Below are 24,326 nucleotides of genomic sequence, written 5' to 3'. Positions count from 1 at the left end.
GTTCTTCAATTTCAATAATAACAAAATAGTGAGTCGTTATTCTTAAAATTTAGCAAATTAATCTAAAAAAAATATATTATATATCGTGGTATATTGATATAGTTTTAAATTTAAAATATACCATGGACTACAAAATAAACCAGATTGTCAATCCAAGAAAATAAATAACTTTCGCATTTTGAATTTGATCTCAAATTTTAGGAATCATAGACTGTATTAACCACTATACCACTACTGTATACTACCACTAGCACTGTTGTTGTTGAAAATATACTCACCCACATTTTTTGTTGTCAAATAGTAATAATACCATTCTACTCTAAGGGTGCGGATATATAAATTTTCAATTATGTTATTGCTCACTAAAATAAATAAATCTTATAATTATTTTTGAAATTTGTCGTTTACATAATTTGCATATAAACATATTATATTATAGCTGTTGTGGTTATTTATATTTATTTGAACTTTCATATTAATAGTGAAGATTTTTAAGATTTGTACGCTCATTCACCTTTTTTCCAGTAACTGTTGCACCAAAAGCTGTCATTCAGCATCTGTGTCTCCGGTACGCAATTTGTTGGTTATGCTACAATGCTGCAATGAGCACAAAAGGCGGCAACAGGTGCACAATTACCGAACAACAACTACGAACCATGCGTTAATTATGTTTCAACCTAGTGCCTGCATATTCACATACTCGTAACTTGGCTTTGGTTTTGCTTAGGCTTAGGTTGGCTGCCTGTGCTGAGCCATCACACGGTAACAAAATTAAAATTAATTGTTTTATGACCACTGACTGGACCGCTATAAGAGACGTGGACCGGCAAAATGTGTGCCTCCGACTGCGTAGGCTTGTGTAGCCCATGAGGCCTGAAATCACAGAGAGATGTCGTCAGTTAACATTTTTTAAGGTCTTTAACTGTTTAGCTTTTTTCAGTGTTCGTTGTTGCTGTCGTTTGCTTAGTTTAATTGTTTTTCTTGTAAGTAATTTTGTTGTTTTTCTCCCATTTTATATTATTTATTAAAAAATGTTTTATATAGAAGCCGAGATTTTAATTAACAAGCAAATACAACAAAAGGCCGACAAAATTGACGGCAGGTGTTGCTTTGTTTTAACCTGCAGCTGATGCTTGGCAGTAGCTCCAACTTTATTATGCTGCTCAAGTTATCTGGGCAGCATTTCTGTCATTGCTTTAAGGTAAACTTGCAACATTTTCATGTCAATCATTACCAACGTTATGAACAGATAGATTAGACACTTGCACCAAAGCAAATCCAAGAATGATCCCTTAGATCTCATCCAAACAAGTACGGAAGTAGTCACAAATTTCAGTCAGACACTTTCTTGAAATTGTAGAGCAATCTCTAAATCTCCATTAACTTCTCTGATTATGTGTTAATAGTCCACTCGACTATAAAGAGATTGCTGTTCCGACTATTAAGCGATTGCTGTTCCTTCTTGTAATATCTGATTTTTTATAGGAAATTCATTAAATATAAAAAAATGTCATTTATTTCACTTGACAAATCCTTCAAGGGTACAGGAAAGCAGAGAGTGATAATAGTTTTACAACTTTCTCCAGAAAGTCCCTTATTACTTCCTTATGACTTTGGGGACTACTGTTCATTAAATATAGTACTAATTCGTTAATGTGTGGTCCAAGAGGTCTTTAGGCTCCTTCTGCCATTTTCTCTTTTTTTATCGCTTGTTGATAATAATTATGGTCATTTCTGATAATTATGAGTCAATGTAACGGGTTCCAGGTTTTTATACTCGGATCTAGTGTGGTCTGTACTTCAGTAATAATTGTCATTAAGATAATTAGTTAAGTGGCCGCTTGGGATGACAGGTATGCTGTTAGGCCGACGGCCAACAGAGTTTATTAAATGAAAAGTTATGAAAATAAAAATAACCACTGGAGCTATCTTGAAATTTAATACCAGATCACTTAGCTGGGAAAAGTAAAAGCAAGTGGGAAAGCACACACATGTTTCAAATAATACAGAGTGTACTTCATTTCAATATACCGCAGAGTTTAAAATATACCAAATTGTCAGCTGAGCGGTGCCCATACGGATGTGCAGATACCTCTTTCTGCTTTTTACAAACATATCCTGTTGGCACAAAGATGTGCAAACCTTTTGCAATAGGGGTAACCGGTATAAAAATGTACATATGGATTTTAAATATCGTTACACTAATTGCTAAGGTTAAAGTTTACAACTGTAAATGAGCACACAATTTGATTTATTTGTGTGAAACTTATGACAATGGCACTGTCTAGTCTTCTAGGCAAATGAGAAAAAGTCCACAAATCGCAAAAAAAGAATAAAATAATGGTAGATCTTATCTTAATTGAACCACCCAGATAGAGTATGTGCACAGCAAACAGCAAGAACCACACATAAAAAACTCATAATTAGATTATGCAAATTTCGTGCTCTATGGCGGTAGCTTCAAAGCTACCCAACAGCAACATAAATAGCAAAAACATGAAGAGCAAGCGAATCAACACCAATACCAACAAGCGGCTAACGCCCAGCTATATCATTAAATTTGATTGATTTTTTACTCACAGCCAGGAAGCCAGCCATTATCAGCTGTGTCTTCTCACTAATGAGAATGTATTTAAGTGTTGACACCTTTAAACCAATTCGAGTGTTAGAATCCAAAAACCTTCAAAAGTTGTAGTCTGTGTGATTGTACACCCGGCACCCATTGCAAAAAAGGATATAATAACGTATAAAATAAAACTTTAGATATAAGCAAAATTGTTTAAAATTATATTATTTCATCTTCACTCGCAATTTTTAGAGTATTTTGTGAACATAATGCTAAACTTCATGTTCGTGTTTATTGGTTCATAATAGAAGGGTAAAGGAAATGTATGTAACTTTGTGATGTATGTAACAGGTATCCGACCCTTCTTGATCAGCGTCAACAGCCGAGACGATCTAGCCATATCCGTCTGTCCGTCTGTGTGTCTGTCCGTGTGAAACACTGGATCTCAGAGAATATAAGAGATAGAGCTATAATTTTTTTTCGACAGCATTTGTTATGTTTGCACGCATTGTTTCAAATTTTGCCGCGCCCACTTTCCCCGCAAATCTAAAAATCGAATAACAAGCGTAATTTTAAAGCTAATGTTTTGGTACATACAATAGTTACTATAGTAGTTATGATTCCTATTTGGTTGCGATCATTTTTTGTTTGGCAAAAACGCCTACTTCAGTTGCTTTGGCTAACAATCTGGTATATTGTGCCGTTTATATTTTGAATGCGGTACTATATCAATATACCAAATATATTATTTGTATTTTATTCGTGAACATAATATATTTCTTTTATTCAAAATGGGTAGCAGGTATCTCACAGACGAGTACACTCGACTGTTCTTGTTGTGTATTTGTTGACCAACATTTATACATATAGATTCCACACAGTTTGTTCAAGATATTATTTGACTATATATATATATACCCGCTAGATCCAGTGTTTCACACGGACAGACACACATACGGACAGACGGATATGGCTAGATCGTCTCGGCTGTTGACGCTGATCAAGAATATATATATACTTTATAGGGTCGGAGATGCCTCCTTCTACCTGTTACATACATTTCCTGCCGGCACAAAGTTATAATACCCTTCGCATAATATTAAAATATTGCGTTAATTTTTGAACCGATCATAAAGTTAATGCAAAGACAAACAGAAATTTGTCAACTATTTGATTGCTGTATATGCTGTATTTAGTTATATTTTTGTTTATATCATTTTAGTCATAGACATATGTAAGTCAGTTTAGACAGGGAACAAAGCTGTTTTAAATAGTCGAAAATAGGCGAAAATGACTTCCCCATGATAGAAGTGATCATATAATTGCATGTCCAACACATTGGTTACGTTGGCGTAGTCAACCATAAGGTACCTTACCTTACATATGTTAATAAGTATGTATTTTATTGCGGATGATAGAGGTGCTCCAAAAAAATTTCTCAATATGCCATCAAGATTCAAAACACTTTTGCTGGTTTTGTTGTACGCATTGCCAGTATTAAGTGTGGCTATTTCTTTTAGCGCCGCTTCCAATGAAATGTGTTTTTCGATAAAACTAAAATGGTAAATGCGATACGATCGAATTTAAATTGAAAAATTTGATTTTAATTTCTGTATTCTAAATGTGTTTTCATTAGCATAATTAACGTGGAATTTAAATTAGTATTGTTTCTAGAATTGTAAATAGAAAATAAATTACAGTGATGAGGGGAGTTGTGCGAAGGGGCACGATACTTTGACTTTGACAGCTTTTCGTCAGATCGTTAAATTTGGTCTTTTTAAGATACATAAAAAGTCAGCTTTGTGTTATGTGTTTTCAGCTGTCATTTGGAGATGTTCGCTCCATTTGAGTGCGTGTGCTTTTCTACACTTTCGTTTTTGGATTTCGGTAACCCTGTCTGACTGGGGAGGTCTCTTGATTTATGTGTGTGGCTCATTGATATTGAAATTTGATATATTTGAGCACGCGGTTTATTTTGCGAAGCCGCCCGTCTATCTCATTTCGAGCGTATTTCGTATTTTATATTTGAATTAATTGAAATGATTGTGATCTACAACACAGGTCGGCGAGCATACTATGTATTGTATACACATCCATTCATATACATATGTATGTGTGTATGTATTGTACTATAGTATGCATACATACATAAGTGTGCATGTACATACATACGAGTATGCAAGCAAAGACAGCCAGGTACGCGCATACACATACATGCATACACATTATTTATGAATATCGCTTTGTTGGACTGTATGTAAATGCTAACGTCTCTTTGTCTTTTGTGGTCAAATTTTTGGAATACGTATAAATTATACAGAAAACACTATAGTCTAACACCTCCTAAATGATTCGGTAAGCGTTGCCAGATACCTTTTGTTCGTACCACGTTCAAATGTTGACTATTTACTGTGCCTTTTTTATGGCACATATGTATGTACATATGTACATAGTATGTACATAATGAACTTTGCGACTCAAATCAATGTGGGCGTATTAGCAACTTGCACGTCTTTTAAGGTGAAAATGAATATTAATCTAGAAATTTAATATTTTTCCATCAAGCAATTTTTAAGTGCGAAATATGTACAAATTATTAAATTAAACGACATCTTCGGATCAACATATGTATGTATGTACGTTAAAAATGTATCAAATATACATATATTTAAATGCTTATATTATATGAATGTTAGTTACCCAAAAGTTTTCTGCAACGCAGTCCTTTGACGAGTCTTATATAAAGATACTTGAAGTCGAATTCAGAAGACAGCGCTAAAGTCAAAACTAATAAAATAAAAGCCGAACAGCAACAGGTAATCGGGAGCGCGCGAGTTGTATCGTCGGGAAACACCCGCTGACAGAAAATCTCTTGGCAACGGCTGATCATTAACCGATAACACATGACATTAAAGTTCAACAAAGTGAAAGAGTTTAGACGCACAAGAAATGTGATAAATGCTGGCCACCCCATGGATATTCAAAAAAGAGCCACAAGCACGGCAACAAACACAGCAAGAACAACAATGACAACGACAACGACAACGACAGCGTAAGGCCGAACAGGTGGGGCGAAAAACAAGCGGGAAAATTAATAGGTTGAACGATGATCAGCAAGAGAATAAGATTGAGACCGTGTGCGTCGACAAGAGCGAAGAGGAAGCTGAAGCCGTGAAGAGGAGTAAGCGCAAGAGTGTGGAGTCAGATATGACAGTAAGGCACACACGGGCACCATATCAGATAGGTATCAGCTTACATTGGAGCCCGTTGGATCCCCACATGACAGTAGTGAGCTCATGAGAATTTGTCAAAATGTCAACGGGTGAAACAGTTTGTTTTGCCTGGAGTTTGGGAATCCAGATTCAAACTCAGACTCCAGGCCCCACGTCCACGTTCGCAAGCTGCAAAGCCACGTAGCTTTTGTAAAACAAACCATTAGCAGCTAATAAACATTAGTCATGCAACCACAAGTCGGTGCTAGAGAACCCTGGTATGGGTCGATGATTTAGTGAGTGTAATTAAAATTTAAAGTTTCTTTACCTTGCTTATGTAAATGATCGTGCGGAATTCCACGAATAAATGAACAAGTTTCAATCTCATTTTCTCTCTCTCATTTTGTCTTTGTTGACTTCTCTTTGTAAGTTTTTGTTTATATTCGTAAATATAATGTATACAGATCTTGAATTTCTGGTAATTCGTCCGCTGGCTAACAGCATCGTCATTAATCAAGCAAAATTCCCTATTCTTAGATCAGTCTATTGGCAATGCGACAAGTTGGCAAGTTAGCCAGATATTGGTGACTTTGTAAGTGATCGCAGAAAACTCATGTACATTCAATGTATAGAAACTGTCCCCTAATTGGGCTTACAATATTGTGGCATATCTCCTCTCTATAATCACCTCTCTCCATCTGGATACTCATCGCTTTGCTCCTGTAAATAAGTACCACTTCATTATACAAACTCGCATTTAACTTTATTTCGTAACATTGCTGCAAGAGACTAAAACTTGTGTAACTTTATGTAGTTCCACTAAAGTTACATATGTCCTTGCACATTTGCATTTCTAAAGTACTGTGCTCTGTCGTTATGAATAAAGAAGTAAGAAATCTACAGTTGAGTGTGCTCGACTGTGAGATACCCGTTACCCATTTTAAATAAAAGAAAAATATTCCGGTATTATTTTCAAAATATACCGAAAATACTACAAAAATACTAAAAATATGCCAAATGATAAATATTGATATAGTATCAGATTGTCGGCCAAAGCGACTCAGACCCCTAGTAAGTAAAAGTTTTTGCCCATATAAATCAATCGCAATCAAATTTTCAGAAAGCATAAAGACTATAGTTATTAAAAATTCGCAGCTCTAGTTTTAAAATTACGCTTGTTATTCGATTTTTTGGATTTGCGGGGGCGGAAGTGGGCGTGGCAAAAATTTGAAACAAACTTGATTTGCCTGCAAACATAAAAAATGCTGTCGGAAAAAATTATAGCTCTATCTGTTATAGTCTCTGAGATTTAGGATACGGACAGACGGACATGGGTAGATCGTCTCTGTTATTGATGCTGATCAAGAATATATATACTTTATAGGGTCGGAGATGCCTCCTCCTACCTGTTACATCCATTTCCTGCCGGCACCAAGTTATAATATCCTTCTACCCTATGGGTAGCGGGTATAAAAATACTTCAATAATATACAAAATGGTATTTTTGGTAAATTGGTTTGCTACATTCAATATATGCTATAGAGTGCCAAATATACCAGACTGTCAGCCAAAGCAAGTAAGACCCCTGGTAAGTAGGCATTTTTGCCCATACAAAAGTATGTCTTTAATAACTTCGACAATTTTGACATGGCTTGGTCGTCTCGGCTGTTGGCATTGATCAAAAATATATGTACATATATACGTTATAGGGTCGGAGATGCCTCTTCATGCCTGTAACATATGTACATTTCCTGCCGGCACAAAGTTATAATACCCTTCTACTCTACAGCGGGTATAAAAACACTATATCGCTAACGTGACGAAAAAAATAGAATTCACTTCTGGTGGCTAATATTTGCTTACACAATATTTTGTAATCTTAATAAAGTTGTGAAGTTCTATATTAGTATATTTCATTTATTTTACAAATCTTATAAATATTTGTTACGTAATATTATTCATTATAAATTATATTATATATAAATTTATATTTCTTTGCCACTTTGCGGAAATGAAGCAAGAGAAGAGTATGTAGAGTAATGTATCCCATGACAAAAAGATTATAACACAATATAGATCTACCATAACTAAATTTGCGTTAATTTAACGTTAAATATTCCAGAAAAAGTACAAATCTAACTACAAACGCTGCCTAGCGTTGTCTCTAACACAAACAATTTTTATACCCGCTACCCATAGGGTAGTAGGATATTAAAACTTTGTGCCTGCAGGAAATGTAACATATTTAACAAGCAGAAGGAGACTTATACGATCCCGTTAACTATAATATATGTTGCTTGCTTTATCTTGCTTTAACAGTCAAGACGATATAGACATGTTGAATGAAGAACAGGATCTCAGAGACTATATGAGATATACATATAGTTTTTTTTTCGTCAGCGCTTGTTATTTTTGCACGCAGATAAAGTTTGTTTGAGAACAGTTTTTAAAAATTTGATTGTGACTAGATAAAAAACTTAAAAGTTATTTGAGAATCAATATTATAGTTATTAGTCGCTTTGACTTCTGCTTCCACCTCCGCGATTCGAAGAAATCGAAAACCTAGCGCAATTTTTGGCATATACAATAATAACAACAGTATTTACATATGTAGTTCTCCAGCATCCGATATAACTTTTTTACCAACTATAATAAAAACTGAGTTAGTGAAATCCATTACTTAAAGACGACTCTTAGTTGTGTGTGTGAAGAGACCGATAACGAAAACCCGAAGCGCGGATGTACATTGCAAAATGAACTAAGTTTTTAATGTTGTATATGGTAATTTACGGAAAATTATATAAGAGTAGCATACTTTGGATAAACGTATCCCATAATTTAAATTAGTATATAATCATAATACTGGGCAAAATATAATACCATAGTTTTTTCTTGATTATAACCGTAGTATTCATACAATCGCACATATAGTACAAAGAGCAAGAGAAAAACATTTTGAAAATTTAACGATGAACACATTTTATTACCACAATTAATTACAAAAACAACGTTGAGAAAGGAATCTTGGTAAGACAATCTGTGATCAACACAACCATACAAGTATGAACGAGAGAGAAAAAGAGAATGCAAGAGGGGAGAGAAAGAACATATGGAGAGCATGAGCCGGGCTAGAAGACCCAAAACGAAAGATCTGTGATAAACGTTATGATAGATGTGACTAGTAAAATGCTACTACGAAATTGTTCTCGGCCACTTCTTTGGCAGCTCTCGTAATTGGAGGCGCGACTTTTTGTCTCAGCAGTGGCAGCTAGGGCTGCTTAATTGGCTCCGAATCTCTTGAGTACGAATGCGAGATTGAGCTAAATCTTAGTCTGAGAAGCCGTCGCAGTCGGAGAGTGAGTATGAGTTTGGATACCAGTCGTATAGCGGGCTGGGCTCTCTGTTGAGTCGTAAACCAGTTTTTTAACCAATTAAACGCCAGAGAGCCAGAAGCCGTAATACAATATCGAGCTGGTCAAGACGTTGTGGACGTTGACAACACTTTAGCCTGCACATTTCGATTTTCGACGCGTAGCGTGACAGTTCCACACGTTCAGACACGGTTCAAGTATATGAACGGTGCCGACGCCAAAAACATAACGCAAGAAAAAAGTATGGGTTTTAAGCAAGCCATGCTGCAGCGCAGCTATGAAATGGCGGCATCTCCTGGCCCACAGTTGGCGCCGGGTCCGGCTGTGGTGCCACAGCAAGTTACTGACTTTAGTATCAGCCGCATTTTAGGCGGCTTAGCCAAGGATAATGATGTTAAGAGAACACCGCAGGCACAGCCTAACTCAAACAATATTCTGGACTTATCCAGGAGCAATCAAGATGTCATCACTGCAACTTTAGTACCTGGACCCACATCATCACAACCTTCAATTCCTGTTGTAGCCTCTAACGTACTGGCCGCTTCAATCAATTCAACTGGATACACGGGCGACAGAGCAAGGAGTTGCGCCATGTTGCCCCCGGACTTCCTGGCTATGGCCAGCGCCACAAAATTCTATGCACAATTCTTTCCACAATTGCTACCAGCTTATGCTGCAGCTGCGGCTGCAGCAGGCATAACCACTCCGCCTACATCCCCCTATCATCAACCGCAACCCCAGCATCAGAAGCGATATTTTGCTCCCTATGTGATTAATGCGCAGAGTCCATCGCAACCTAAATTGAATGCTGCTTCGGCCGCTTGCAGTCGAGTCGATTGCCTGGAATGTCTGGATTATTACAAGCAATTTGGAGCTGGCTATAAACTCTCACCATTGACATCACCAGCAGCCTCTTCGGTGAGCAGCTCCAGCAGTTCCCAGCCAGATCGTGCGAGAAATTGTACCACGAACATCTCCCTTACAACAGTTACCAATGTAAAACTTATGTCTTCATCTGAGTCAACATCTGAACTGCAGTCGAAGATCGGATCCAGTGTAAACACAATCATAGCTGAGGAAATCAGCTATAAGTGCCGCATTTGTGACAAGGTCTTTGGATGCTCTGAAACATTACAGGTGAGTTTAATTAATCTACCAAAAATATATTTATTTGTAGATCCAGTCATTTCATTGTCTTCGCGTATTCAGATTTTACAGCTTACTATTCAACTTAATTTTTATAATTTTGCTCAGTTTATGAATCATACAAGAAGATTATTTGCATATGCACATATTGCGTGAGATCATAAGATGTTGCGTTTTATTGCAAGGATTTTAAATCCTCAATAAGATCACATTTTCTCTAATTTGTCAGACTAACTGGGCGTATCTTTGTCGACCAGCTTCAATGTAAACACTTTTCAAATGGGCGGTCTGAAGCGAAGGCGGAGCAACAGTTGCCAATAGAGTCGAAGAGAGCCTATGCAAATCTCAATAAGATAAAATGGTGGCTCCCAAATACAGAAGTGACGAGAGAGAAGCCTGAGGCAGATGCGAGAACTGGTTATGCGCATGGGTGCAGCCCGTGCTCTCTCTACATCTCTCACGCTCACTTTTACACACGCACGCATACATAAAGTCACATTAGATAATCTGTTTCGGTTTCAATGAGAGTTGTTTTACAAAATGGCTACCAACCAATGAGCAGCATTTCTCCAACGTTTCTTTCTCATTCTCACTCTCTTGCCTCTCTCTCCCTCTCTCTCTTTCTATCTGTAGGCGCATGAAAAGACACACAAATCACCACGCTACGAATGCTCGGACTGTGGCAAAGGTTTCTCTCAGCTTCGAAACTATAAATATCACTTATCCGTACATCGAGGCACTAAGGAGTTCGCTGCAGAATGTCCGGAATGTGGTAAGACCTTCAATGACAAGGGCTACCTCAGTAGTCATATGAAAATTCATCGAAATCGGAAAGAATACGAATGTCCCTACTGTCCCAAGTCCTTTAATCAACGTGTCGCATTCAACATGCATGTTCGCATTCATACAGGCGTCAAGCCGCACAAATGCGCCGAATGTGGCAAGAGGTTCTCCCGCAAAATGCTGCTGAAGCAGCACATGCGGACACACAGTGGCGAGAAACCGTATCAGTGTTCCGTGTGCGGCAAATCCTTCGCTGATCGCAGCAATATGACGCTTCACCATCGTCTGCACTCTGGCATCAAACCCTTCAGCTGCCCGCTTTGCCCCAAAGCATTTACCAAAAAGCACCATCTGAAGACTCATCTCAATTACCACACGGGCTGCAAGCCCTATGTATGTCCGCATCCGAATTGCAACCAGGCATTTACACAGTCCAGCAATATGCGAACACATGCTAAAAAAATGTCAATACCGACCGTTAGATAGTGCGCAAGCATTTCCTGTGACCACTAAACAACATCAGCAGCAATCACAGCAACAACTTCAGCTGCCACTGCCACAGACAACGCTGTCTCTGGCCATGGCAGCCACTCCCAGCCTTACTCTGCCACCAACATCGTACCCGGTTCAGGCTGTCACTGCGAATTCCGCATTTCCGCCGGCACACCAAACACTGCTTAGTAACTTGAGGACTTTCTAAGCATTACTGTCAATTCTCGCTTATTAGTGTTAAGTAATATTGAACAATATTTCTATGTTATTACTGTCAAGTTAAGCATTAATACAATAGTTAGTTTTGCATTCGAATGTGATTTACCTGTTAATAAATAAATAACATTAATAACATTATTATTATTTGTTGAATATAATGGACAGTGTGGAGAATACTGCTACAATTAGGCGGTACGAGAATTTTCCGTCGTATGGGCCTTTTTTATGGAGTAATGGGCGTATCTGCAGCCATGGTTTTATCATCGTTTGGAGCTGCTTACGGAACCGCAATCTCTGGTACTGGGATAGCAGCAACAGCGGTCATGCGTCCGGAACTGATTATGAAGTCTATTATACCCATTGTTATGGCTGGAATTATAGCGATCTATGGTTTGGTGGTTTCTGTACTAATTGCGGGAATCTTGAATTCAGCGTCGTCCTATTCCATAGCCAAGGGATATGTGCATCTAGCTGCTGGTTTGTCTGTGGGCATGTGTGGACTAGCTTCAGGTTATGCCATTGGAGTAGTTGGCGACGTCGGGGTCCGCAATACCGCCCTACAGCCTCGATTATTTATTGGAATGATTCTCATTTTAATTTTCGCAGAGGTCTTGGGACTTTATGGAATGATTGTGGCAATTTACCTTTATACTAAAGATATTTCTTAAAATATTACATTGTAATGTTGTTCTAAAAGGTATCTAATACATATGCATTTTTGTGTCTTGGAAAAATTCACTGGCGTATTTCACTGATGACGGGCACGTAGAAAAAAGATAAATCCGTCTCAAAATGTCGAATTCAGTTTGTATTACGATCTATTGTACAGAAAAGCAATTAGCGTAATGAGAATAAGAGACTTACAAGATTTGGCTGATATAATTTGAATAAAGTTGGTTCATATTATAAAATTTAGTTCGAAATAATAATAAGATTTTAAACTCCCCTAATTTTTTACGAAATTGTGGAAATACATTAATTCATGGGTTGATAGGTTCGTTTATATGAAATTTATACAAAAATCTCCACTCATGAATGTATGCATATCTCAGAGTCAAAATGAAGGCAAAATAATAACTAAACACTCAGGTGAACGGCCTATTCACAAGCATCTGGTAGTATTGCAGGAATAGTAAATTTGTATGGCAGAGTAATGAAATTGCAAACACATTGTCATAGAAGTGAACTACAAAAAAAATAAGTAAGAAAGCGACAGTCAAGTGTAGTCGACTGTGAGAAACCCGCTACCAATTTTGAATAAAAGCAAAACTGCAAACAACAAAATATACAAAATGAATATACAAAAAAAATGCTGAGTGACTTTTGAAGCTGTGTCATAAAATCGCCAATGCCATTTGCAAAACTTCTATAAATAAATTCGATTCCAAAATATTTATTTATATTTTGAGTGTAATGATCTATTCGGTTGAGATTTTCGAAACCAAGACCATTTTCCAATCTGAATTTGATGTAATATACATATACATATATGCATGGAACCATTTCACTTTTTCTTAGTAAATTAAACAAAAAGACAACTTTTTTGGTAAAACAAATTAAACTTAAAAAGTTTTTTTTTATGTTAATAAATTTGCAGTATGTGAAAATATTTGAAGGAAATTATACTTCTGCTAGGGGCCATCGCCTTCCTATCCTGACTCTACTTGGTTACTCCCATAAATTGGTAAATAATTCTTCATGTGTTTCGGGAAAGCTATTTAACAAAAATATATACAATCCTGTAACTCCACAGCTTTTAATAGTCATATTTTCTCTTCTCGAGAAAATGACTCACCTTTAGTTTTATTTTTTTTTTAATTATCCATCTTTATGTTGTGTACACTTTGCCGTTATGAGCGTGAAATAAAATTGTCTATTTTTCGCAAGTGGAACAGCTGATTTGACTTCACTATACATTCCTGTAAAATTCTGGAGTCGCAAGACTGCATATGAAATTTAAAATCAAGAAAATCTTGCAACCAACTTGCAGTAGTATGTGCTTGTGTTTGAGTGGTGTGGCCATACTTTTTTTGTTGATTTATCATTTCCGTGTAAAATTTAGGGTCATTAAGGTTGTCAGAAACGGACACTATACAACTTATGAGACATAAAATATATTACTTTTCTGCACGTAAACAATTTAGCTAATCTGCGAAAAACTTTATGAAAGATATAAGCGAGTATTGAGTTGACAAAAAGTAGAATTTTGTAATAACGGCCCTAGGAAGTTCGACCCAAATTTCTGCTTACTTGCTTAAATAGGTATCTGCAAACAGAAAATCAACCTTTGCCAATAATTAGTATGAGAAAGGTAATGACACTAAACGACAACTTTGATTTTTGTTTCTGGTGATTTTTGACGGAAAGTTTTTATACCCGGTACCCATAGGGTAGAAGGGTATTATAACTTTGTGCCGGCAGGAAATGTATGTAACAGGTAGAAGGAGGCATCTCCGACCCTATAAAGTATATATATTCTTGATCAGCGTCAACAGCCGAGACGATATAGCCATGTTTGTCTGTCCATCCGGCCGTATGAACACCTATGTAGATCTCAGAGACTATAAGAGATAGAGCTATAATTTTTGTTCGACAGCATTTGTTATGTTTGCACGCAGATCAAGTTTGTTTCAAATTTTTGCCACGCCCACTTCCGCCCGCGCAAATCAAAAAAATCGAATAACAAGTGTAATTTTAAAGATAGAGCTACGAATTTTGGTATATAGTATATAGAGGTGGGCGCGGGCCTGTATTTTAAGGCCCGGGCCCGCACGAAAACAAACTCTTTTTTGAGAGGCCCGGCCCGGCCGAACACGAAACTTTTCACTAAGGCCCGGCCCGGCACGAAACTTATTTACACATATAAGGAAATTCAAAAGACATGTAATTTATATATACATATATATATTTATTAAGGTATTTATATTGAATATTGTTATGTATTTAATGAAAAACAAATTAATTCATATTTTTATTTAAAAATAAAATTTTTTCTACATTTTTGCTTTTAAGCCTAGTGCGTTTTTCATTTAAACCATTGCCCACAGATTTGGTAATTTCACAATAGGCCGCCAATTTTTAATTGGTGGTCTTTTATCTCATACATCGTGCAAACAAATACAATATTGTATAACCAACTCGATAGTAGAATCGATAAGCAATTAAAATGCGATAAATGGCGGTTCTAATTCGATCAAATCAAAATTGTTTTCAGGCCTACTTCGGGCTTTTACGGGCCTATTTCGGGTTTTTACGGGCCGGGCCTTTTTTCTAAAGCCCGGGCCCGCACGAAGCCCGTACGAATCTTAATTATAAGGCCCGGGCCCGCCCGTACCCGCTCCGGGCCTGTGTAAGCCCGCGAGCCACGAAAAAAAGCCCGGCCCGTGCCCACCTCTAGTATATACAATAATTACTGTAGTAGTTATAATCAGATATAAATTGTGGAAGTTATCAAAGAAATACTTTTGTATGGGCAAAAACGAATCGATATACCAAACATACCATTTGGTATATTTTTAGTATTTTTTAGTATTTTCGGTATATTTTGAAAATGTTACCGCAATATTTTGCCTTTATTAAAAATGGGTAGCAGGTATCTCACAGTCGAGCACACTCGACTGTAACTTTCTTACTTGTTTAAATTAAGTTTGTGCGGAAAAAAAACGTGATTTCGCTGATCTGGGAGCAGCGCTTAAGCAAATAAACGCAGAAAGGATAAATATAAGGTAAGAATTGCAAAACAATATGAAACTATTTTATGGCTCCAATTTACAAGTGAAATAATCAGCTGATTTCCAATGATAACCCATTGTTTCTACTTAACTAAAATTTCTATGATGCAGTCCAGTCTAAACAGGCTATAAAGGAGGCATATCCGACTCCATTCACTTTATATATTCGTAGTGTCAAATAACCAAAATAAATGTGTCTGTCTGTTAGGCCGTCTGTGCTTATAAAGACCTAGATCTCAGAAATATAAAAATAAAGCTAAAAGTTTTGATATCACTCAAGTTTTAATATCAATGGTTATTGTTGCACGCAAATTAAGTTTGATTCAAATTTTTTGTCATCCCCCTTACGACCGCAAAAATTTAAAACAAAAAATATTTGTTTAAGATAAAGCCGAATTTTAATGCAGACAGTAGGAATTACATTAGAAATCACTCTTAACTTAAGTTGGATCCCAAAATATGAACATTCTAAAGTAATGCTCCAGATGAACGGAATAAATGACCTACGAAGAAGGAAACAATTATTTCCACGCCAATTAAATTATTTTAAGAAATATATGACAATTTTTTTGACAATGACAATTTGACATCCATATATGTACATATGTATGTAAATTCCAGCATTGGAATATCAGTACCGTACCCTTTATTCATTTTATGCTGGAAACTGCGAAACGAAATGCCGCCGTGAAAATTATTGACGATTGTTTTCATATGGAGTTAAAATAAACAAGGTTTCGATTAATTGGAGACATCGTTTTATTAAGAAATCGACAAATGTTCCAAATGTAATGCTTACAAAAATTGTGGCCCTGTGCTTACATCTATGTATGTTAGTTATTCATTTCCAAATAAATACATCTCATGTGAGAAATAGAGCTTAAGAAGCGGCAATTTTTGTAGCAATTCCTGATAAATATGTTTCTAGTATGGGGCTGTCCATATATCAAAATCATGTCAATAATTGAAACTAATCATTCAACAATAAGTATTTTAGTCAAATTTTTTTATTTATCAGAGGTGCCAAAGAAATCACTAGTAATTTGGGAAATCACCAAACGTCAAACCACTGAAAAATTTTTGGCATGCCACAGAATTCCGAGTGATTTGGCTAGACAAAAATCTTTGTAATGTGAATTGTATGTATGTTAAAGCTGCCACATTGTATAATCAAAAATCTATTTGTTATTTTGTTTTATTAATTTGCAATAATAAATGGTTTTAAAACGTAAATTAATGTACAATGGAAGAAAAAAGACTTTAAGCAATCGTACCTTTCTAAAAAAAAAGAGTAAAATTGTCTTCTACCAAGCATTCACTCATTTTGTTTTGCAAAGTGTTCTAAAATGTTTGTGCTGCTACATAATCTAAGCAACACAGGCTTGAAATGTTTTTGGAAATTGCACAATAATTACGGAAATAAGTAGAAAATGTTAATCCATTCTAAATAAAATACATATTTTTTAACTTATTATTTATACATTTTAGCTATATTCAATAAATTTTTTTTAAACACTTGTGATCCGAAATCGGATATAAAAATGTGGCAACACTATAAATAAAAATTAGCGTTAAAATACTGAAGTGTACTAGTGATTTACAAAAATGTTAATTTTAATCTACAGAATATATTATTATTTGAACAGAGTTTAATCATAAATTAAACACTATGAATCAATGATATTTTTACATAAAACTGAAGTTGCATTCCTTTTTGTAGTATAAGCGCTGGCAAAATAGTCAGTGTTTTTGAAAAACCGTAAAAGGGGTTTGTTTGATCCTTCCCTACAATGGAAATTGAAGTAAAATTCGAGTGTTTTCTGTGGCACCCCTGAACAGATGATTTGTAGGTGTGTATATTATACCTAATCTAGACAAACAGCATCTGATTCAATCATCCGATTCTATGATGTAAGTGCTTACGCCAAACTTGCATCATGCTAAGTTGCTGCTTAGGGGTGAAAAAGTGGAAAAAAACAAACTCAGGCAGGAAAAACAAGTAAGAAAGCTACAGTCGAGTGTACTCGACTGTGAGATACCCGCTACCCATTTTGAAGAAAATAAATATGTTTTGCGGTATTTTTCTCAACATATACCGAATATACTGCAAAAATACTAAAACTATATCAAATGGTATATTTGATATATCGATATAGTACCGCATTCAAAATATACAATAGACGGCGCAATATACCAGATTGTCGGCCAAGGCATTAAGACCCCCAGTAAGTAGGAGTTTTTGCCCATTCAAAAGTATTTCTTTAACACCTTCGGCAATTTTTAACTGATCACAACCAAATTTTCAGGAATCATAACTACTATAGAAATTATTGTAAAATTCGCAACTCTAGCTTTAAAAGTACACTTGTTATTCGATTTTTTTTAAATAATAATACTGAATTTAAATTAAATGTAATTTTTTATCATTAATCGATTCTATTTATATCCGTTTTACATCATAAATCGCTCTGCAATCGCTCATATTTTTTTTAAGCAAAGCATTTTTAAATGTGTTTTTTTGGCGCCAAAATTTGCCAATGGAATAATCAGCTGATTTGCAACGATAACGTTTTTTTGATATTAGCCAAAATACGGCCACATTTTCAAATTTAATGTCGCATGATCAATGATGCGGCTCCAATAGCCATCCCTCTCATACACACAGCCCCTTAAGAAATAACAAGTCATAAGGTTCACATATCGAAAATTTCAATAATGCAGTCCAGTCCAAACAGCGCATAAATAATGAATTAGCGTAAAGTGCTAAATACATTCGCGTTAGGCTACCTTTTTACAAAACAATTTGAAATAATTTTAAATCACCCAAAATGTATATATACTAATCGATATATGTATATCGATATTGCCCTGAAATAATCAAAAATTATTACTTTTAATAAATGTAAACTGAAAAATATGACATTAGTTGAATAAATGATTAAAAAATAATTGTGAGAAAATACAGGTAGGCTGTACAGCTCTTCAACAATGTGTGCTCCTCAATTTAGCAAAATTGACTCCTCAAGCAATGACTCGTTACTTTAGCTATATTTGCTGTTAAAAGTAACAGTGAACGTCAGCAACTCTCACTAACTTATATAGTTGTGACACTTACACACGCGTATAACGTGTGTCTTCAGATGTTTTTCTTCGAGTGGACTTAATTATCAAAATTTGGGTGAATGTTGCCATTTATTGTGAAATTTAGCAGCTGAAGCTTACGTTCAACATTGTGGCTAAACGGTGTATTTGTGTTTACTTGTAGACGCAGGAATAAAAGACACGTCTAACACATTAATTCGGATCAACTTTTCGCCAGCGTGGGCAATAGACGACGTCGAAAGAAAAAAAGAAATACACGCGGATTCATAGTTAGGCACTAGTCATGGACCAGTATTGGCAACGACAACAACAGCAACAGTTACAGCAAGAACAGTTTGTTGCAAACGAATCAGGTGCCGATTTGGTGTCTCCAGATGAGTCCGCTGCTGTATGCCACGGTGGAAACAATAACAACTATGTGAATTTCAATCAGTTCATCACGCAACATAATCTGGCAACTTCGAATCTAAGTTATAGTAATGGAGCCGGAGGTGCAGTCTTTGGACTGACGCCGAATAATAGCAACTATGGTGGAGTAAGAGTGTTTTAACTAAAAGAGTGGCTTACTTGAGATATTCTAACCTTTGGTTTCTTTTTTTTGCAGCTTCCATGTGCACAACCCTTTTTCGGGTATCAAAATGGCGATGGAGCAGCCGGTGGCAGCAGGGGAATTGCATCTAGCAACAATTATCAGGAATCGTTAAGACATGCGTTGGATATCAATCCTTTTGCCTCAGCCAACAGTTTTGATTTCAGCACTTCCAAGCTTCAGGCGTCGGCTCCAGAATTTGTGCCCACTTTTGCAAAGCTAAGTTTAAGTGCTTCCCCAGCAACTGCAACGGCAACGGGATTGGGAGAACAGTCCCCTAGATCGAGCAGCAGCAGCAATAATCACAATAAATGCAATATTAATGGCAATAACAGCACTGCCATAGTAAGTAGTGAAACAACTAACCATCATCATCATCAACAGCAGCACCACCAGCAGCATAATCAACAAGCCCAACAGCCAAAGGCCTATGGTTCCAACAGTCGCCAACAGCGACGCAACGATTACCGCGAGGATCGAATCGATCGCAATGATGATCGCTATGATCGCAAGAAGCCGCAGAAGCAACAGCGCTATGACAATCATAGAAGCAACAAACGACGCGACGATTGGAATCGTAATCGAGACCGTATCAATGGATATGCTCGTGCCAGCGAAGAGCTCGACACAAGCAATAGTAATGACAGCGCCCATCCATCACCGGAAAAGCAAAAGCAGCATCAAATATCGCCAAGACGCGCTGGCCCGGACAACGAGAAGTTGTCGCAACGCGAGAAACTTATGCGAGATATTGAGCAACGGCGTCTCGAGTGTCTGGTATGTGTGGAACAAATCAAGCCGCATCATGGCACATGGTCCTGCCAGAATTGTTACCATGTGCTTCATCTCAAGTGTACAATTACGTGGGCCAGCAGCTCCAAATCGGCGGAGGGCTGGCGCTGCCCAGCTTGTCAGAATGTTCTGCAGGAACTGCCGCGCGAGTATTTGTGCTTCTGTGGCAAGCTCAAAAATCCGCCCTTAACGCGCACCGAGTTAGCTCACAGTTGTGGGGAACTGTGCTGCCGTGCTGAGGGCTGCAACCATGCGTGCACTTTGCTATGCCATCCGGGACCATGTCCACCATGCCAGGCGAATGTGAGTCGCAGTTGTGGCTGCGGACGAACCAGCAAACTGATGCAGTGCTCTATGAAGCAGCCGCTGCAATGCGAATCAATTTGCGACAAGCTACTCAATTGTGGCGAGCATCGGTGTCAGCAACTCTGCCATGCGGGAAAATGCGAGAATTGTGCGGAGAAGGTGCAGCAGCATTGTCACTGCGGCAAGCAGCAGCGTGGCGTAATGTGCACTAAAGAGAGCCAGGACAGGCGTAGCTACTCGTGCAAGGAATGTTGCGGGAAACCACTGCCCTGTGGCAATCACAAGTGCAAGGACTCATGCCATGCCGGCGCCTGCCGTCCTTGTAAGCTCAGCCCCATTCAGATTACTACTTGCCCTTGCGGTAAGCTGCCCGTTGCTGTTGAGCAGCGTGCCAGTTGCCTTGATCCAGTGCCCACCTGCGACAGCATGTGTGGCAAGACATTACGCTGTGGCAAGCCTGCTCATCCTCATCAGTGCACGAGCAAATGCCATTTGGGACAATGTCCGCCGTGTCCCAAGCAGACGGCCGTCAAATGCCGCTGTGGACACATGGATCAAATGATCAAGTGTCGGCAGCTGTCGACGCGAGCAGACGATGCGCGCTGCAAGCGACGTTGCACCAAGAAGCGTAGTTGCGGCAAGCACAAATGTAACGCCGAGTGCTGCATTGATCTTGATCACGCCTGCCCTTTGCCTTGCAATCGCACGTTGAGCTGTGGACGCCACAAGTGCGACCAGCCATGTCATCGCGGTAACTGTCCCCCCTGCTATCGAAGTAGTTTCGAGGAGCTCTATTGCGAGTGTGGTGCAGAAGTCATCTACCCACCGGTGCCTTGTGGCACCAAGAAACCCGTCTGCAAGCGACCCTGTTCTCGCACTCATGGATGCGAGCATGTACCTCAACACAATTGCCATGCGGCGGCTATTTGTCCGCCATGCATGATGTTCACAACTAAATGGTGTCACGGCAATCATGAGCAGCGCAAGACCATACCTTGCTCGCAGCTCAGCTTTAGTTGTGGTCTAGCTTGTGGAAAGCCACTTGCCTGCGGACGCCACAAATGTATAAGACCATGTCACGAGGACGATTGTCAGCAAGCTGGTGAATTGTGCCGCCAAAGCTGTACCAAGCCACGCGTGCTTTGTGGTCACAAATGTGCTGCACCGTGCCATGAAGGTAGTTGCCCAGAGACGCCGTGCAAGGAGCTCGTTGAGGTGCAGTGTGAGTGTGGAAACCGGAAGCAGAACCGCAGTTGTCAAGAGCTGGCCAGAGAGCACAGTCGGATTGCTACAGCCCAGTTGGCTTCGTCAATGGCTGAAATGTCTCGTGGCAACTACATGGAACTTAGCGAAATTTTGGCTCCAGGGAAAGCAAGCAAATCAAACAAAACGTAATATTTTTATGGATTATACTAGTCATGGTTATTTAGATTTTATTTATAATTACTTACAGATTGGACTGCAATGAAGAGTGCCGCCTATTAGAACGCAATCGTCGGTTGGCTATCGGTTTGCAGTCACGCAACCCGGATACACAGTTAAAGTCACTCACCAAGTACTCGGAATTCACTCGTGGTTTCGCCAAACGAAATCCAGCTTTGACCAAGAGCGTCTATGAAACGTTAAGCGATTTAGTAAAGTTAGCCAAGGAAAGCAAGCAGAAATCGAGAAGCCACTCATTTCCCACCATGAACCGCGAGAAGCGCCAACTGGTCCACGAGCTATGTGAGGTGTTTGGCATTGAGTCCGTGTCTTATGACAAGGAGCCCAATCGCAATGTGGTTGCCACGGCGTACAAGGAGCGTGTAAGTTTAACATACATAAACTCGTACTAGTTCTATTATGAAACTTTTTCCTTTTTTTGTAGTGTTGGTTACCCGCCACTAGTATCATGGAGGTCTTGGCACGTGAGTCAGGCCAACGCCGTGTTCCGGTGCCCAGTAATAACGCCTGGGGCCTGAAAAAGTAGAAGTCCCTAAAATGTTTATATGTTTCTAGTTTACGTCGCAAAGACTATATACAAGACTATTTTCAACGGCTATTATCATTTTGAAGGAGCCTAAACAATATTAAAACATTTAATCAAATGTGAACTGGGCATTGTTAATATTACGATAAATGTGTCATCAGGAACTAGAGGAACCGAAGCAAAACAGTAATTGAAAGTTGAATGAAAATGAAAACTGTTAATCAACTTATTGTATGATGAATAAATGTAAAACTGAATGCTCTTATTATGTTGCGGATGAAAAATAAAATGAAATTATTACTGCAAGAAATTTTAATTTTTAGATTTCATTACTTTTCGGCTATGCTGTGAAAACTTATACTACACAAGCCATAGTGCCCTGAAACTTTAACCGCGATGTATTTAATGAACTTCCTATTTTATAGGTACTAGCCAGATTCGCCAGCGTTAAGTTTTGACATGTGTGAATATTTTTATTATACCCGCTACCCATAGGGTAGAAGGTATTATAACTTTGTGCCGTTAGGAAATGTATGTAACAGTCAGAAGCAGGCATCTCCAACCCTAAAAATTATATATTATCTCAGAGCCTATAAGAGATAGAGATATTTTTTTTCCGTCCACACTTGTTTGTTTTAAATTTTCGGCACGTTCATTTCCGCCGCAAATCAACAAAAATCAAATAATAATCAAATAGCGTATTTTTAAAGCTAGAATCGCGAATTTTCGTATTCGAGTATACAGATATAAATTGTCGAGGTTATTAAAGAAATACTTTTGTATGGGGAAAAACACTTATTTCGTTGCATTGACGTCTATGGTATATTTTGAATGTGGTACTGTATCGAAATACCAAATATACCATTTGATATATTTTCAGTATTTTGATTTTTTTTTTATTTATTATTATTTTTTTTTTTGTAGATTTTGAGAATAGTACCGCAATATTTTGCCTTTATTCAAAATGGGTAGCGGGTGTCTTACAGTCGAGCACACTCGACTGTAGCTTTCTTATTTATTTCTATCTACATCTATTTATCCATATGTTTACTTCATGCATGAATTGTAGAATTCTTTACAAGACTTTACACTTTAATTAATACTATACATTATTCTATACTTCATTTTATAAATCCCCATTTCTCCAAACAACTTCTTGACCTTCTTAGTCGCTGATGAATTCATCAGTGTGCGACCATACATTGCGCCTTTGAATCATATGTGAACGCAGTTCTCGCTGCATAGGAAGCCCAACCGCTAAACGACTTGCGATAACTTTTGTCGCCTGCCCATCTGTATCTATGTGTAAATGGCCTTACCACAAGTTCGTTTTTTTGGTTTTAGTTTGCTGCTCATGATATGATTTAGTATTCCTTGGTCAAACTTGTCGTCGTAATATCAGGATATGTTGTGTTGGTCCACCGCTTGAAATCCTTTAGTTTCGCACGTCACCTTACAGTCTGCTTCTAGCGGTATAATGGTCGGCTTACAATTCTCAGTACCATACTGCACCAACATGTCTTGACAACATGTCTTCGTCATGTCTTGGTGTTCTTAGCTGATATGTGGGTGACTTAAAGGGTGTACACATAAGGCATGAAATAAATCCAAGCTCCACCAAAACGTTGAACTTCTCAATTCACCCTCGGCAACTTTGTTTAAGGTATTACACAGATTTGGAGAAAAACTTTAGACACATGTGATGTATGTATGTTAGAATCCATGCTACACGGTCATGACCATCAGTCGACCATAGTCGAATTGTCGATTATCTCACTCTCAAAAGAATTAATACCATATTATATATTGTTTGAATTATATTTTTAATTTATTATTTTCAATTTAGTAGAAGAATAAAAAATGTCAAAAGCTCATAGTTTTCTGGATTTTTTTCGGGCAGCAACCAACTGATCGATAATTGAAACATTGTAGCCCTCGTAAAAATTAAGAAACATACAAGAATTTTTCGGTTCTATGACACAAAAACAAAACACAAAATTGGACAATTTAAAAGCTCTGAACTCTTTAAAACAATTTTAATATTATTG

The 24,326-nt window shown here is 37.7% G+C and overlaps 2 protein-coding genes and 1 pseudogene across 3 annotated transcripts; all 3 read left to right on the top strand.

The window, feature by feature from the left end:
• The first annotated feature begins 9,280 nt into the window (after positions 1-9,280).
• Positions 9,281-11,922, top strand: LOC133850305 (zinc finger protein 883). The gene is given in 3 exon segments (XM_062286359.1): positions 9,281-10,286; positions 10,929-11,534; positions 11,536-11,922. Coding segments are annotated over 3 exon segments (1,785 nt in total). The 5' UTR covers positions 9,281-9,350; the 3' UTR covers positions 11,779-11,922.
• Positions 11,923-11,938: 16 nt separating this feature from the next.
• LOC133850306 (V-type proton ATPase 16 kDa proteolipid subunit c-like) lies at positions 11,939-12,544 on the top strand (annotated as a pseudogene).
• A 6,008-nt stretch (positions 12,545-18,552) lies between these two features.
• LOC133837289 (protein shuttle craft) lies at positions 18,553-22,588 on the top strand. Of its 2 annotated transcripts, XM_062267999.1 has the most exons (6): positions 18,553-18,698; positions 18,786-19,157; positions 19,227-19,556; positions 19,611-21,700; positions 21,763-22,114; positions 22,177-22,588. In XM_062267999.1, exons 2-6 carry the CDS (start codon positions 18,906-18,908, stop codon positions 22,276-22,278), a joined length of 3,126 nt encoding a protein of 1,041 aa, XP_062123983.1. In that variant the 5' UTR covers positions 18,553-18,698; positions 18,786-18,905; the 3' UTR covers positions 22,279-22,588. The 2 variants fall into 2 exon arrangements, with proteins under 2 accessions (XP_062123983.1, XP_062123975.1); XM_062267991.1 differs by having other exon boundaries at positions 19,227-21,700.
• Positions 22,589-24,326: the final 1,738 nt, after the last annotated feature.

The sequence above is a fragment of the Drosophila sulfurigaster genome, chromosome 2L (assembly GCF_023558435.1).
Source record: "Drosophila sulfurigaster albostrigata strain 15112-1811.04 chromosome 2L, ASM2355843v2, whole genome shotgun sequence".
In the NCBI taxonomy this organism is placed as follows: domain Eukaryota; kingdom Metazoa; phylum Arthropoda; class Insecta; order Diptera; family Drosophilidae; genus Drosophila; species Drosophila sulfurigaster.
The sequence above is the reverse complement of the archived record's forward strand: the minus strand, read 5'-3'. Positions and strand labels throughout refer to the sequence as shown.

Coding starts and splice junctions, on each gene's coding strand:
- LOC133837289 (XM_062267991.1), top strand. CDS start 18,906: ATGGACCAGTATTGGCAACGACAACAACAGCAACAGTTACAGCAAGAA. Junction 19,158..19,226: donor ATAATAGCAACTATGGTGGA/GTAAGAGTGTTT, acceptor TTTTTTTTGCAG/CTTCCATGTGCACAACCCTT. Junction 21,701..21,762: donor GCAAGCAAATCAAACAAAAC/GTAATATTTTTA, acceptor AATTACTTACAG/ATTGGACTGCAATGAAGAGT.